The sequence below is a fragment of the Phallusia mammillata genome, chromosome 2, assembly GCF_965637545.1.
Source record: "Phallusia mammillata chromosome 2, kaPhaMamm4.hap1.1, whole genome shotgun sequence".
In the NCBI taxonomy this organism is placed as follows: domain Eukaryota; kingdom Metazoa; phylum Chordata; class Ascidiacea; order Phlebobranchia; family Ascidiidae; genus Phallusia; species Phallusia mammillata.
This window is the reverse complement of record NC_137253.1, coordinates 31,312,675-31,326,582: the sequence shown is the minus strand read 5'-3', so window position 1 is coordinate 31,326,582 and position 13,908 is coordinate 31,312,675. Positions and strand designations below refer to the sequence as shown.

The 13,908-nt window shown below is 34.7% G+C and overlaps 1 protein-coding gene across 1 annotated transcript in view; it reads right to left on the bottom strand.

Annotated features, from left to right (window-relative positions):
- Positions 1 to 13,908, bottom strand: part of LOC145213305 (uncharacterized) — a 41,218-nt gene that overhangs the window by 6,088 nt on the left and 21,222 nt on the right. The window contains exons 25-45 of the mRNA XM_080081532.1: positions 13,567 to 13,720; positions 12,490 to 12,572; positions 11,918 to 12,071; positions 11,165 to 11,247; positions 10,607 to 10,760; positions 10,224 to 10,306; positions 9,342 to 9,495; positions 8,920 to 9,002; positions 8,514 to 8,667; positions 8,178 to 8,260; positions 7,671 to 7,824; positions 7,072 to 7,154; positions 6,160 to 6,313; positions 5,408 to 5,490; positions 5,193 to 5,346; positions 4,157 to 4,239; positions 2,943 to 3,096; positions 2,503 to 2,585; positions 1,831 to 1,984; positions 889 to 971; positions 312 to 465 (exon numbers count right to left, since the gene is read on the bottom strand). Of these exons, the coding sequence (XP_079937658.1) occupies positions 312 to 465; positions 889 to 971; positions 1,831 to 1,984; positions 2,503 to 2,585; positions 2,943 to 3,096; positions 4,157 to 4,239; positions 5,193 to 5,346; positions 5,408 to 5,490; positions 6,160 to 6,313; positions 7,072 to 7,154; positions 7,671 to 7,824; positions 8,178 to 8,260; positions 8,514 to 8,667; positions 8,920 to 9,002; positions 9,342 to 9,495; positions 10,224 to 10,306; positions 10,607 to 10,760; positions 11,165 to 11,247; positions 11,918 to 12,071; positions 12,490 to 12,572; positions 13,567 to 13,720 (2,524 nt within the window). The remainder of the gene's footprint in view (positions 1 to 311; positions 466 to 888; positions 972 to 1,830; positions 1,985 to 2,502; positions 2,586 to 2,942; positions 3,097 to 4,156; positions 4,240 to 5,192; positions 5,347 to 5,407; positions 5,491 to 6,159; positions 6,314 to 7,071; positions 7,155 to 7,670; positions 7,825 to 8,177; positions 8,261 to 8,513; positions 8,668 to 8,919; positions 9,003 to 9,341; positions 9,496 to 10,223; positions 10,307 to 10,606; positions 10,761 to 11,164; positions 11,248 to 11,917; positions 12,072 to 12,489; positions 12,573 to 13,566; positions 13,721 to 13,908) is intronic.

Sequence of the window (13,908 nt, the reverse complement as noted above, 5' to 3'; positions counted from 1 at the left end):
CGATTGCGGATTCTTGGTTACTCTATTCGACCTATTTAAAGCCGAAATTAGTACCGAATTCCACCACGAGATTGCCTTTTACATTTTACAAGGGGGCCACAGGTCCTTCAGGGTTACTTAAAGGGGGCCACGAGGCCAAAAAGTGACTTTTAGGGGGCCACGGTCCACCAAACGTTGGAAACCACTGATCTATACCCACCACAATGAAGTTGAAGAATAGCATGAAACACCATGCATTGATTAAAGCTAACTTGTCATGTAAGAGTCTGATGCTTTAAACAGTCTTCGTATAGCAAAGTCATGTAACTCACTTAAATGGTAAATTTGACAGTGTTGTTTGTTCAGGAGTGGTGAGTTTAGGAGGATAATCATGACCCGCTGGTAAACAATCACTCATGTTCCAAACCCGTTTCAAACAATCCAATGTATGCGGTCCATAGTAGGTTGGACATTCAACAGGAATATCTGTAAAGAAAATATATTCTAACTCAGTGGTCTGAAGCAAATGTACCATCTGGGAGCATAAAGAAACAAATCAGGGAAAACGAAATATGGCTGGTAAAATATAGGATTTTTCCTACTGATTATGTTTTCAATTATATTTTACAGTTTCATGTTAATTATTGCAACTTAAATTTCTTTGTTGGTCACTGTTGACAAACAGTAAGAAATATATCAGTAAAGATAAAAGGCTAGTAACAAAACAGTCATCATTCTACAAAAGAACAGTAAAATTAGGCCTGTAACTTGCCATTGCAGTGCATTAAAAAGGCAATAGGAATATCATGACCTAGAAGCTGTAGGCAATAGATGAAACATGAAAAAATTATATATTAACAGATTACAGACGACACATCAACAGAAAATAAGTTAAAGTCAATATCTTACTGAATCCAATGCAGTCCAGCTGTGCTGACGTGATACCGGCATCTGCGTCGTCCTTAATTGCATTCATGTGACTCAATAATCCTCTGCAAAAAAACAATAGTGATGATTTGATCTCTCAATCTGAGATGGTAGTTTTTTAAGAAAACAAATGAGATCAACATCACACTGATAGTCACAAAAATAACACAAACAAATCCCTGGTTGTCATTTCAAATATATAACAAACTTGAATAACAACAAGAACCAAATATAAAAAGGTAAAATATTTTTAAATTTTTACAATACAAGTCACAATAAGAGCAAAAAGGTGTTCGTTTTTATAGTTTAGGTACAGCCTTAAAGTTTGGTATCACACATATGTATTAGAATTTCAATGCAGACAAAATATCTAACTAGCCTGTGTACCGGTAGTCACATACATAATGGCCTCACGATTTGTACCGGTACAACTATAGGAACCAGTACCACCATTTGTACCACAGCATGAGCAGCAAAAATGAAGACTATAATGAATCTTATATCTATGGAATTAAGTTCATGAAAACCACTCAGTGATTTGTCCTTAAGATTTTAAGACATAGATATTTTGTCTTTACAGCAGTGATTCTCAACCTCGGCTCTCAGGGCTGCATGCGACTCTTAACTACTTATTTTGCGGCACACACCAGACCTTATAAAATCACTAAAGATTGTATTATTACCAATACAGTAACATTATTCAATTACAGTAACATTACTCAATTAAACTATCACCGAAAATAATAACGTACCAAGGTAATTGTTTATCATATTGTGTCTGCATTTTTTTAATTTGTTTCATTTTTGCGGATCCTGACACACTTGAAAAACTACCTTTCGGCCCCAACATTACAAAAGCTTAAAAATCACCAATTTACAATATCATCACCATCATATTCAAACAGAACCTATTTAAGAAGCTACCTGTATGTCATGGCAGACAAAACTCCCACATCAGTTGCGGAAAGAACACCAGGATATTTTTTACCGGCAACCAAACATCCAACATCGGCCCACACAGTTTTCAAACAATCCAGCGAATGATGACCATAGTAAGTTGGGCAAGTGGCAGGGAAAGCTAAGACCAACAAGTGATGTTAACACTAGAGCTGACATGTTTAACATTTTCAGTGCAGCCAGTAATCAGCCCAACATGTGTTCAGTGCGGACTTTTGTTAATTGTTTCAATTATTGCGCACAATTATGTTGTCTTGTCTGTTGCAAGGTCTTAACAGCATCAATAACGAATTAAAATAAAAGTAATGTTACAACTTATGCACAATATTTGCTTTAAACTTTTGCCAACAATTATACAGTATGACTACCTGAAGCATTTGTTAGAAAAGTCGGCTTTGTTACATTGTTACGAAACATGACTTCATTCACATAATCAAGTTTAATGCCCGTCTAGCGTTGCCCTAGACACGCACAGTTTACGCATTTATGGCATGGGCTGTTTGGCCTTGACAAACATTAACAGCCTGCATTTTTGATAAAAAACTTTTGATGCAAATTAACATCAAATCTGCACTCTACACAGAATGTCTTTAACGTAGATTTACAACCGCACTGAACATTTATAAAACATAACTTTACCGATTCCGAAACAGTTCAATTGTTGAGCAGTAATCCCGGAGTCAGCTTCGATTTTAATGTTTTCAGTGTAGTTGACTAAAGCACTACACAAGAAAGAGAAAACAGAAAATTAAATTTTAAGTTTGGAACACTACACACAAGCTTAAAAGTAATTACAAAAATCATAACTGACCAAGATCATGCGCATATAGACATCTGAACTAAGGTATATGTTTAGGTGCACAAAAGCTCTCTCACAGTTAATAAATTTACTTAAATTACATTTAAGATTTTTATTACAATTCAACAAACACTTAACACACTTCACAATATTCATTATTTCAAAATTTGTGGGCAAAATTTTCAATGACTTTGGCACTATCTTAAACCTTAGGAAATGATTACCACATAAATATTGTTTAACTATTCCATAAAAAGAAAAGCAAAATTCAAAGAGCCACCTGTATGTAAGGCCTTCCAGAGCGGCAACATCGGTTGCAGATAAATTCCTTGGATACTCATTTCCTTCTGGCAAGCATCTCACCGCATTCCATATCTCTACCATGCAATCCACAGAGTGGGGGCCGTAGTATGTTGGGCATGTAACAGGCAAATCTAATTGACAACTTGCATTATAGCACCACGTTACAACAAGCCCTTTAAAGCAGTGGTTTTCAAAGTGTGGTACGCGTACCACTAGTGGTATGCCAAAACTTTTCATGTTGTATGCAAGTAGGTTTCTAATTTAAGTCCGATCTAAAATTGCAACTCAACTGACCCAACTGATCAGCTCTGGTTTGGGCCAAACTCTTGTTTTGGACATTCTTTGAAATTGCCAAATATGCTAGCCAGGTTGAGAAAATGCTATTTCTTGGTCTATTCATGTAAACAGAGTTTAAGACCTTGTGGTAGGCAGCGATAGAGAAAGTTGTCAGGTGGTACTCGATCCATGTAAGTTTGAGAACCACTGCCTTAAAGGAATGATACTAAATCAAGCTCCTTCAATGGGGTTGGCATACTGTGATTTACAAATGAGTAAGCCATGATCACGTCAGGGCTGATCCCAGTACAGTATGTGTGTATGTTCACCTTAGTTGTATAATAGCACATTCACTTGTTAAAGCATTTATTCGAATTTAAGATATGGATTACAATAGGACAAACAATTGATTGCAGATCATACATTTTAATGCTGGGTTATCAATTAGTTTGCATTCAAACTCTATACATTAACATACAATCGGTACGTTACAGTTCTTTGCCTCCATTAAAACTGTTTAAAAAAGTTTTACAATGTAACAACACAAAGAAGAATTAGAAAACAATAGTGTCTAATAGGGATGGGTCAAGCCGAACCAGAACCCAAGTACTCAGCCGAGTAGTTGCACAAACTGACCCAAGCTTTAAATTTGCTTATTTATGCCCTGCTAAGAAACTAGTGTTCGAAAGACCGTTCTGTTTTAAAAGCGTTATATTGTGGAAAACATGTATTTTGGGGGGCCTTTACAGCTTAATTCACCGCTGGTGAGATGCTCGGTGCTCGACCAAACAGAACATTTGCATTTTTGGCCCATCCCTAGTATCTAACATCACAGAATTTAAAATCGAGGGCAGTTTACATTTGAGAAAATAACATGTGTAACAAAGCGTACAACAAAGATAAACAATTGCTTACCTATTCCGAAACATTCAAGCTGATCTGTGCTTGAACCAGCATCTGCATCTGCTTTGGTGCTATCGAATACTGCCTTGAAATCACTAAAACAATCAAGAATTAAAGCATGAATCCTAAACTATGGATCCATTGGCCTCAAGAGTCAAATAAACATAAAATGATTTTGTAGTAAATATAAATAAGCATATTCATTCTGGAGATAAACTTCTTCAAATGTATTTTTTTCAAAATTTGCAAAGAGGTGTTTTAGCAGTGACATAAAAATAAATCAACAAAAACACTATTCTATTTTATTTTGCAGCTCACTATTGAGTGGTGTCTGGCTGATAATGCATCAAACCCACTCAAAAGTTTGGTCTAAATGGGAATAAATGTTTGGTTGAAAAAAAGAATATATAATATTGGTTTGATTTTTTGACTAAACATTTCCAAACTGGCGAAGTAACTTTTATTATAATCATTTTTTTAAAAAGCTTTTATTTTTTTCACACAAAATACAGCTAAAGTAGTAATTATGCACATCCAGGGGCCCGAGAAACTACAAAACCAATTTTTTTTAAAGTATTTGAGTTGCAGTAAAAAAAGTTTGGAAACCACTGACTTAAAAATCCAGTCAAGTTCTTACGGTGGATCATTGGTACCTTTAAGTGGCTCTGAATTTGGTTTTATCCAGTGAGTGCTATTTGGTTCAGTTATTTGTGAACATAAAACATAAGACTGATACCAGATAATAACTTAAACACTGACCCAGGGGTCGGCAACCTTTTATGCGACACATGCCAATTTACTTGTTATTTCCATTTGTCAATGACCTCGTGTGCCAACGTTTTTCAAAATAATAGTGGTTCGTGCCAGCAGATATCATTAATAAAGAGAAAGCAGAGTGTTTTGTGCATGTAAGGCTGAATTTAAGACCATGACATGATAAAAACTAAAAACAAGCAGTGTAGCAGGTTAAATTGTTATTTCAATATAAACAAGCAAACCGGTTGGCGTGCCATGAAAAACCACCTCGCATGCAGGCCCCTGCACTCACCTATAAGTTAAAGCAGATAGAGCTGCAGCTTCACTGGAAGAAAGTTTAGTCGGAAAGTTATCACCTCCAGTTAAACACCTGATGTTTAACCAAACTTTATTCAAACAAGCTATTGAATGCGGTCCGTAGTAAGCAGGGCACTCAGTAGGAAAGTCTGAAACATTAAAGTGATGATAAAACTGAAAATATGTCTTATATCAGCTAAGTCATGTTACCTATTCCAAAACAGTTAAGTTGTTGAGCAGAAATCCCTGCATCTGCCTCATTTTTTATTGTCTCCATGCTTAACACCAAGTCACTGTAGGTAATAATATTGCATTGTTTTGTGCACTTAACAAAGTTACGTTAAGAATAAAAAGATTAGGATAAACAAATACAAAAATGAAAACAAATCCAGTTGTGGATATTCATACTAAACTGAGTCAGTTTTATTACACTGCATACATTGCAAAACGTTTGCAAAACGCAGATCGATTCAAGTGTGCCAAAAGCTACAGTTCAGTATATTGACATTAGGATATACTTTTAAAGATATAAGTTTTAGGTCAGTATTTCATACATTTTTTCAGTCACAAACCCCTACAAAAAAGCTATGATTAAGAAACCGTGGTTTAAAAATTGTTACAAGTTGTCAAAATGGCTGAGTGCCTGGTGTTTACAAACTTGTGGGCTCCAATCCTATTTTTGTCACTTGTGTTTACCTGAGAAAGAAACTTGAGCAACATTGCTCCAACCCAGTGGTTCCAATGGGTTGAACTAAATTAAAATCACCAACAAAAGATGGTTCAACAGGCTTGCAATAAAACAGGCAGCTTGCCTAAGTTGAAAGAAGCAAATAAAAAAGAAAAAAACAAGCAACAGAAAAACAAAACAAACAGCTTGATGGCGGAATTATTGTGAGGATAATGCATTGAGGCATTGCTTGCCCACAGTGCATAAAAATGAAACAAACAAACAACTATCATACCTGTATGTTAAAGCTGACCATGTAGTAGCATCAGTTGACGTAATAACGCTTGGATATTTATTACCAGCTGGCAAACAACCAACATTGGACCAAACCACTTTCAGGCAATCCAATGTATGGGGTCCATAGTAAGTTGGACAATCGGTAGGAAAATCTATAAATATAATCATATGAGTGAAGGACTTAGGAAATGGGGCAGGGATATGTGCTAAGATTTTATGAGACAAATTTGCAGGATCATTTTGTTTAAATTGCAAAGTGCTTTTGAAAAAGTGCAGTAAAAATGTCCTCAATTTACAAAGAAATTATCAACAAAATAGGCCTAATAAAAAAAGGACCAGTATTTGCAACTTGTCTTGATTAAAAGTAAACAAATAAAACAGAAAATTAACCAAGTGACACTAAGACTATACACAAAATGATGCTTGATCACAAATCAACTATGGAGCTTGTAAGTAGTGAACACTATATTGCATACTTCACAGAAATCACTTTTTACCGATAATAACAAATGTGGAAACATGTTCAACAAAATGTATTAAAAGATCTCTCATAATCAGTCTTCTAAAAATTAACTGCTACATGGTTTTAAAGAAAATAAGGTGCAATTTAAATCCTTTTTTTCCTCATAAATTGATCGTGCGCCTTATAAGCCGGTGTGCCTAATGTATGGATCAAGTAGTGCTTTATTGCCTACACTCAAAACCAGTACCGATACTATTATTATATAAATGAGCTTTATACGGTAACCGATACTCCTTAAAATACGTTGCGTTCTATAGCCCGGTGCGCCTTATGTATGAACAAAAAACTAATCAAAGCAATTTATTGACAGTGCGCCTTATAGTCGGGTGCGCTTTCTGGTCCGTAAAATACGGTACATGGTTTCAAAGGAAATAAGACAACACTCACTGATTCCAAAACAGGCTAGCTGCTTTATTCCCAAGCCAGCATCTGCATCAGCTTTTACGTTGTCAAAATTTGTTACAACATCCCTGAAAAAAAGTATAAAATCTTAATGTCAAGTTCGACTGAATACAAACACAATAGGAGCACTTAAACTGCTAATATTGGACAAAAACAACTAAAGAGAGCAAATAGGTGAAAACAAGAGCAAACATGTTATGTCTACTGGTGAAATTTATTCGAATCAAATTTGTTATTGGACATTTAATGACCTCCACAAAGAATTTGTTAACAAAAGTATACACAAGCCTTTATGTGATATTGAGCAAATATAATTCTTTCATAGTTAAAGAACATGTCAAAAAAATTTGAATCCCAATATCGCATAATGTCTCATAAAGTGTTTGGTTTTACAAAAGTTCTTCAGGAGTTAAATTTAACAAAACAAATTTAGGGCCAATGTAGGCATCCTAAAATGTCAAAAACACGGCACAAACAATTGAGGAAAGAAAAGTAAAACCAAATTAAAAGTATTTTAGTAAATGCATTTTTATCAGTGCTCATAACATGTCAACTGAAAAAAATTACTACGTATGAATACTAACTGATATGTCAAAGCAGAAAGCATAGCAATTTCAGTTGAGTTCAGTTTGCTGGGGTAATCATGTCCTGCTGTTAAGCAATCGGCATTCAACCAAATGGTGTTCAAACAAGCTTCAGAATGTGGTCCATAGAAGGTTGGACAATCAGTGGGTAAATCTGCATGTTGGAACTCAGATAAGAACAACGTTTATTAACACTGACTTTACCAAAACATCTGTTGAAAAGCGGCTTTGTACACCCATTGTTAAACCAGTGAATTTCGACCAGTGCTCCATGGAATGCTATTCAAATTAATAAATTTCTTGCGGAACACCTGACAATCTTTCACGGAGCACTAGTGTTCTGCGGAACACCGGTTGAAAATCACTGGTCCAGACATCACACCTCAGATCCCTGGTTAAAAACCCCTGAAAAGCTTGTTTCAAAAATCAAACAGCCTTAATTGGTGAGCATGACCAACGTTAGGAAATACAGGATTGGAATAAAGTTGAGGAAATTATGGAGTTTACCTATTCCAAAACAATTCAGTTGTTGTGACGAATCGCCCGCATCTGCTTCGGTCTTGATTAAAGTCAAGTCATCCACCAAATCACTGCATAGAAATAAATGAAAAAACTGTGTTAAACAGTAACTCTTGAACACAGGAATGCACTGATTTCATCACAAAGAAAAAAACTAAAATTTAGGTTTCAACACAATTGACTTCAAACTAACAACCAATCACAGCAGCTAAGTGTAAAATTGATTACCAGAAAATGTTTTCTAAAAACTCTTTTTTCTTTTCTTTACCATAATTTAAAAAAATCTAAAATAGCTATTTCAATGTTATGAACACTTAAACTTACGTGTAGGTTGATTTGGCCAAAAGATCTCTTTCTGATGCAGCGAGAGCATCAGGTCGTTTATTACCCGCTGGTAAACATCCAACTGCTGTCCAAACAACGTTCAAACAAGCCAGTGAATGAGGACCATAGTAGGTTGGGCAATCAGTTGGAAAGTCTGGAGACAAAACAATGTTCTTCAAAAAGCACCACACAGGTTACTGTTTCAATGTAACACATTCCCACTACAAACAAACCCTTTTAACACATGACCAAGCTTTTTAAGCAATTAAATAAATTATGTAATTAGGCAGAAGATTTTTTGTAACAAGTAATAAGCTGCATATATATATATATAATAATTGAATTATCTAACCCACTGGTTACAAACTGTGAGCCATTGCTCAGAGAGCTGCAAACGCTGGCTTACTTATTCCAAAACAATTGAGTTGTTGAGTTCCATTTCCAGCATCTGCTTCTGTCTTCACGTTTTCAGTGTAGGTTACCAATGCACTGAAAAAAAGGTCGAAACAATAAAGATACCGTGATGTCACACTCACACAACTGCAATTGAACAACACATTAGTCACTGTTGTTGTTTTGCTCCAAAACAAATGTATGTTTCTTATTGCGAGTTTCAATGATCACTTAGCAATTCTGATTAGCAACTCCAAATTGCCAGAAAAAAAATAGACCTTGACAAAGATAGATTCGTGCTTTTAATGTATAATTGTATTGGAATAGCAACACAATTAATTTTGATTTTTTACTGAATGTTTATGTGCTCGATTTGTTTAAAAAAGTTTTGTAATCCCTGAGCTTAGTATGAGAATATACATAAAATAGACTTACTTGTATGTCAATCCAGATAGAGCAGATTCTTCTGTTGAAGTGAGTTTGGGAGGATATTTATGACCCACTGGTAAACATTTCTCTGCAATCCAAACCACCGTCATACAAGCGATTGAGTGAGGACCGTAGTAGGTTGGACATGAAGCAGGCAAATCTAAAAAATGAAAGATTGTTCTCACATTTCCATTACCCCGAGAATAAGGTCACTTTAAAAACGGTGGAACTGTTTTGTTAAATCCGTTGAAAAACATCAACTACAACAGTAACCAGGAAGAGTTTTAAACCTTCTGGTGAGAAATTTACTTTATTGCTACATGCGGTTTGTAAATAGACAAGCTCTGAAAATATAACCTGTAAAGTTGATAAATTACAAAATTTTAAATGATCTTTGTATTGTTAAGGGAGGAATTTATCGATAAAGGTTGGATACCAGTGCACTAACTTTTAGACAATGAAATAAATTGAATTCTGCTTCAAACATATTTTACCCTAAATAGGTGGTTTAAACTTTTTGGTGTGCTTAATCTGATTTCCCACAAAAGCATGTTTTGGTGTTTTGTCAAAATTCAGTAGAGGACCAACATAGTAAAGCTGCAGACAGTGCACACTGTTTCAACCCATAAGGTCCCATTAGTCCTGCGGTAACGAGAGATAGGCTGTATTGGCTAGTGTAGCCATTCAGCTGCACTGATGAGACCTTATAGGTTCGAACAGTGTGCTCTGTCTGCAGCTTATCATTCATTGGCTCAGTGCTTTAAAAAACACAGTTGTTTTTTATTTGCTTGCTTTTTATTCAAAATACTTCTACAAAAATAGGTTCAGGGTGCAAATTGTCATGCAGAAGAAATGTCAACTGGGTTATAGGTCGCAAGTGCCACTTACGTATTCCAAAACAGTTGAGTTGGTGGGTGTTTGATCCATTGTCTGCACTTGCCTTAATACTTGCAAATTGTGACTTTAGAACACTGAAAAAGATTTCAAATTAACATAAAAACACAAAAATTTTAGTTTCAAAATTATTAGAGATCAACAAGAATATAAAACCTACCAAGTTTGTACATTAAACCAAGATTTCAACATAACGAATCAATGAATAATAATCTATAACAAAGATTCTTATAAATTAATAACAATGATATAGGTTTTAGGTAATGAGTTTGCAGACACAATTACTTCTATCAATGGCCTTTATGATAAGCTTTAATCAAAACAGTATACTAGGCCTTCTATCATCAAAATGAGTTCATGGTATTACAGAAACTTACTCAAAAGTTAGTTTTTCAAGTATTGCGATCTCGGAAGCTGAAAGTCGATCTGGATATTCGTGACCCGCTGGCAAACATCCAGTAATGTTCCAAACCGTCCTCAAACAACTGATGGAGTGAGGACCATTGTATGTTGGGCACTGAGGTGGTAAATCTGGAACAGACAAAAAATTCAGTTAACTTGAGAATTAAATTTAACAGTTGGCTCCCGAACCATACAATGAAAGACAATGGTCCTTAAACTTTTTGCAAAGACCATGTTTATTAAGTTCATCATAATATATGGATCCCAGTGTTTAAGTACCCATTTTAATGCTTGAAATCTTTCAAAACTTGTTGAATCTAGTAAACCACTGCACTGAAAAACAAGGTTTCTAACACACCACGCATATTGACAAATGCTCATGTACAAAAATTTTAAATAAATTACTAAAATTCTTATTTAATTTGTAAAAGTCAATCACAAATTTAAAACATGTTTCGAATTTTTTTAAGGACTTACTAATTTAGGAACACTTGGAAACAAGTAACTTTAAGCAAAAAGATACTTAGACTTACTTGCACCAAAACAATTCTGTTGCTGAGCCAAGTTTCCTGAATCAGATTCACTCTTTATTGTGGTGAAGCTATTGAACAGGGCACTGAAAAATACAAACACTTGCTTGTCTCTGTAAACAATTGCTGACGGGTAGACTTTCTCAGAAAAGCAATATTTCTAAGTGCGACAATGTGGCTTCTTAAACTAAAGAGTTTGTAAAAAAAGTGTCGCAAGTTGTAGGCAAATCATGACATCAAACATATTCAGTAAGCAAAAACAATTCCATACTGCTGTTATTATTTTGCATTTGAAGAAAGTCTGATGAGTTAGCTTGAATTAACAAACAAACATAGTGAAATGGTTTAGACCAGGGGTGTCCAACTCATAACGGGGCTTAAGTTTTGTCAAAAAAAGAACAATTTAATTAGTGCGTTGTATAATTTTACTATTGATAATCTTTACTGAAGTTAGAATCAAGGTCATGAAGAATCAATAGAAACAAATTTAATCATGTCACCAATTCTAAAGTTTATCATCTGAATGTGTGTGCAAAAGCTTGTTTGCCATTTTCAAATGCTCTGCATGCCACGTGTTGGACACCCCTGGCTTAGACCTATAAGGGATCATCAGCGCAGCTGGTGACAAGTTTATTTAATGTTGATAGTTATAGTTATATGATTTGATCATTATGGAATGAAACAAAATAATCCAAACAAAAAACTGCAAGTTTGTGAGCAGGCATTGGTACTTTGTTTTATTAATAAGTATTTAACCTGTAGTTGAGTCCTGCATAGGCAAGTTGCTCAGCTGGGCTTAGTTTGACTGGATATTCCTTTCCCTCGGGCAAACATCCAACCAAGAGCCAGACCTCTTGCAAGCAATATACGTCATTGGGACCATAATACTTGGAGCAGTTGGTCGGCAAATCTAATGTATACCATAAATTAGGAAACAAAAGTTATAATAAAGATAGTTATGAAGAAATATAACAGAATCAGTAAAGCTAAAATCATTTAGAGACATTAAGATTTATGTTCTCTTAATTTCTTCTAGCATAAAATACTGATGGTGCATATATTTCTAAGAGTGGGTATATATATACATATATATATATTTCTTTTTTCTGAACTGCTTTGTGGTGCCACAGGAGTACAACAAAATGTGTTGATTATACAAGCTCACTGTTCGTTTTGTTTTTATTAGTTTAATTATTCTACGGAAATGTACACTATGCCAGTGCTCTGTTACCAAGCTTAAAAAATCGTCTAGAATTACTTGACCTCAATACACAACACAAACTAATTTAAAGTGCAAAAAATCTGATTTTAGCTTTTTCAATTTGTACCAATTCCGAAACAGTTCAATTGTGCTGTTGAAATTCCGGAATCAGCGTCATTTCTTGTCACTTGCATCGCTGCCTTGGCATCCCTTCACAATATAATACACGGATCATTCAGTGTTATTATTTGGAAAAAATGGGGTGTATATATAGTTTCAGTATTATCTGCAGATTAGTATTTGTTGTTGCCTGAAAACTTTTACAAGACCGAGTAGAAAAATGGCCATTTAACTGTAATACAGTGTATTTAAACTTTAAACCAGAATCTCCCAGCTGATTGCTTGCTGGAGTGAACCTTATTGATTCAAATTTATTAAACCATCAAATCATTCATCCTTATCAATTCAAATAAATATATTTCGCCGATGCGGCATCTTCAGTATCACATACAAATTCTATCAGATTCTATCTGGAATCATAACGATGAATGACTTATTAAATTTGAGAATTTGTGTGGAAACAAATCATGCCAGTTTCAAAGTATCTCAAGAAACTATAACAGACCAATTTGGTTAATCAACGATGCCAACTACTAGATAAGTTGTTAATGGTTGGTTGGTTGTTAATTAAGTTGTTAATTTACAATCTGTATGCAATAAAATAGATTTTTGCATTTAACCAGATTTTTTGTACAGTCTTAAACATTCCAACACAAGCAATCTTTTTGGACCTTTCTTCAATTGAATGTTCTTGTTAGCAAAAGTATATCCCACAAAGTCATAATGATGTTAACTTATAGTATAAGTTATAGTAAACAAAAATCTTTAGTGGTAAAAATAGCGGCCAAAATAGATGTAAAAAGCGACATGCTTTATTTTTCAAACATTTCGGCAAGTGCTCATGCCATCATCTTTGATTACACCCGTTTGCATACACTTGAGTCACATGAAGGATTGATAAAAAGGTGCACAACAAGCGTCGCACATAAACGATAGATAAAAAAGGTGCACAGAAAAAAACAAAGCATGTCGCTCTATTTGGGCCGCTTATTTTCAGCATTAAAGAGATAATTATTAAAATTACATTTGTCAAGTACAGTAATAATTTTTTGTTTAAAGTTGAAACTACAAAGATTTTTCTTACTTGTAATTCAATGCAGCCAGAGTTGAAAAATCTGTCGAGGAAAGTTTTGGTGGATGTTCAAGACCAGCCGGCAAACATCCAACCAAGTCCCATATTACGTTCAAGCAGGCAACTGAGTGTGGACCATAGTATGTCGGACATGCGGTGGGCAAAACTGAAAAAAAATAATCAATTACAGCGCAACTTATTTGTTATCTTACAACCCAAAACTTGTATTATTTTTATCACACAACCCAGAACTAGGGTTTTACTAAATGTCAATTTTTTGCAAGTCAGTTTTTTTATTTTTTTAGTGGTATAAATGTTATAAAAAACAAAAATTATTTTAATATGCCGACAAAG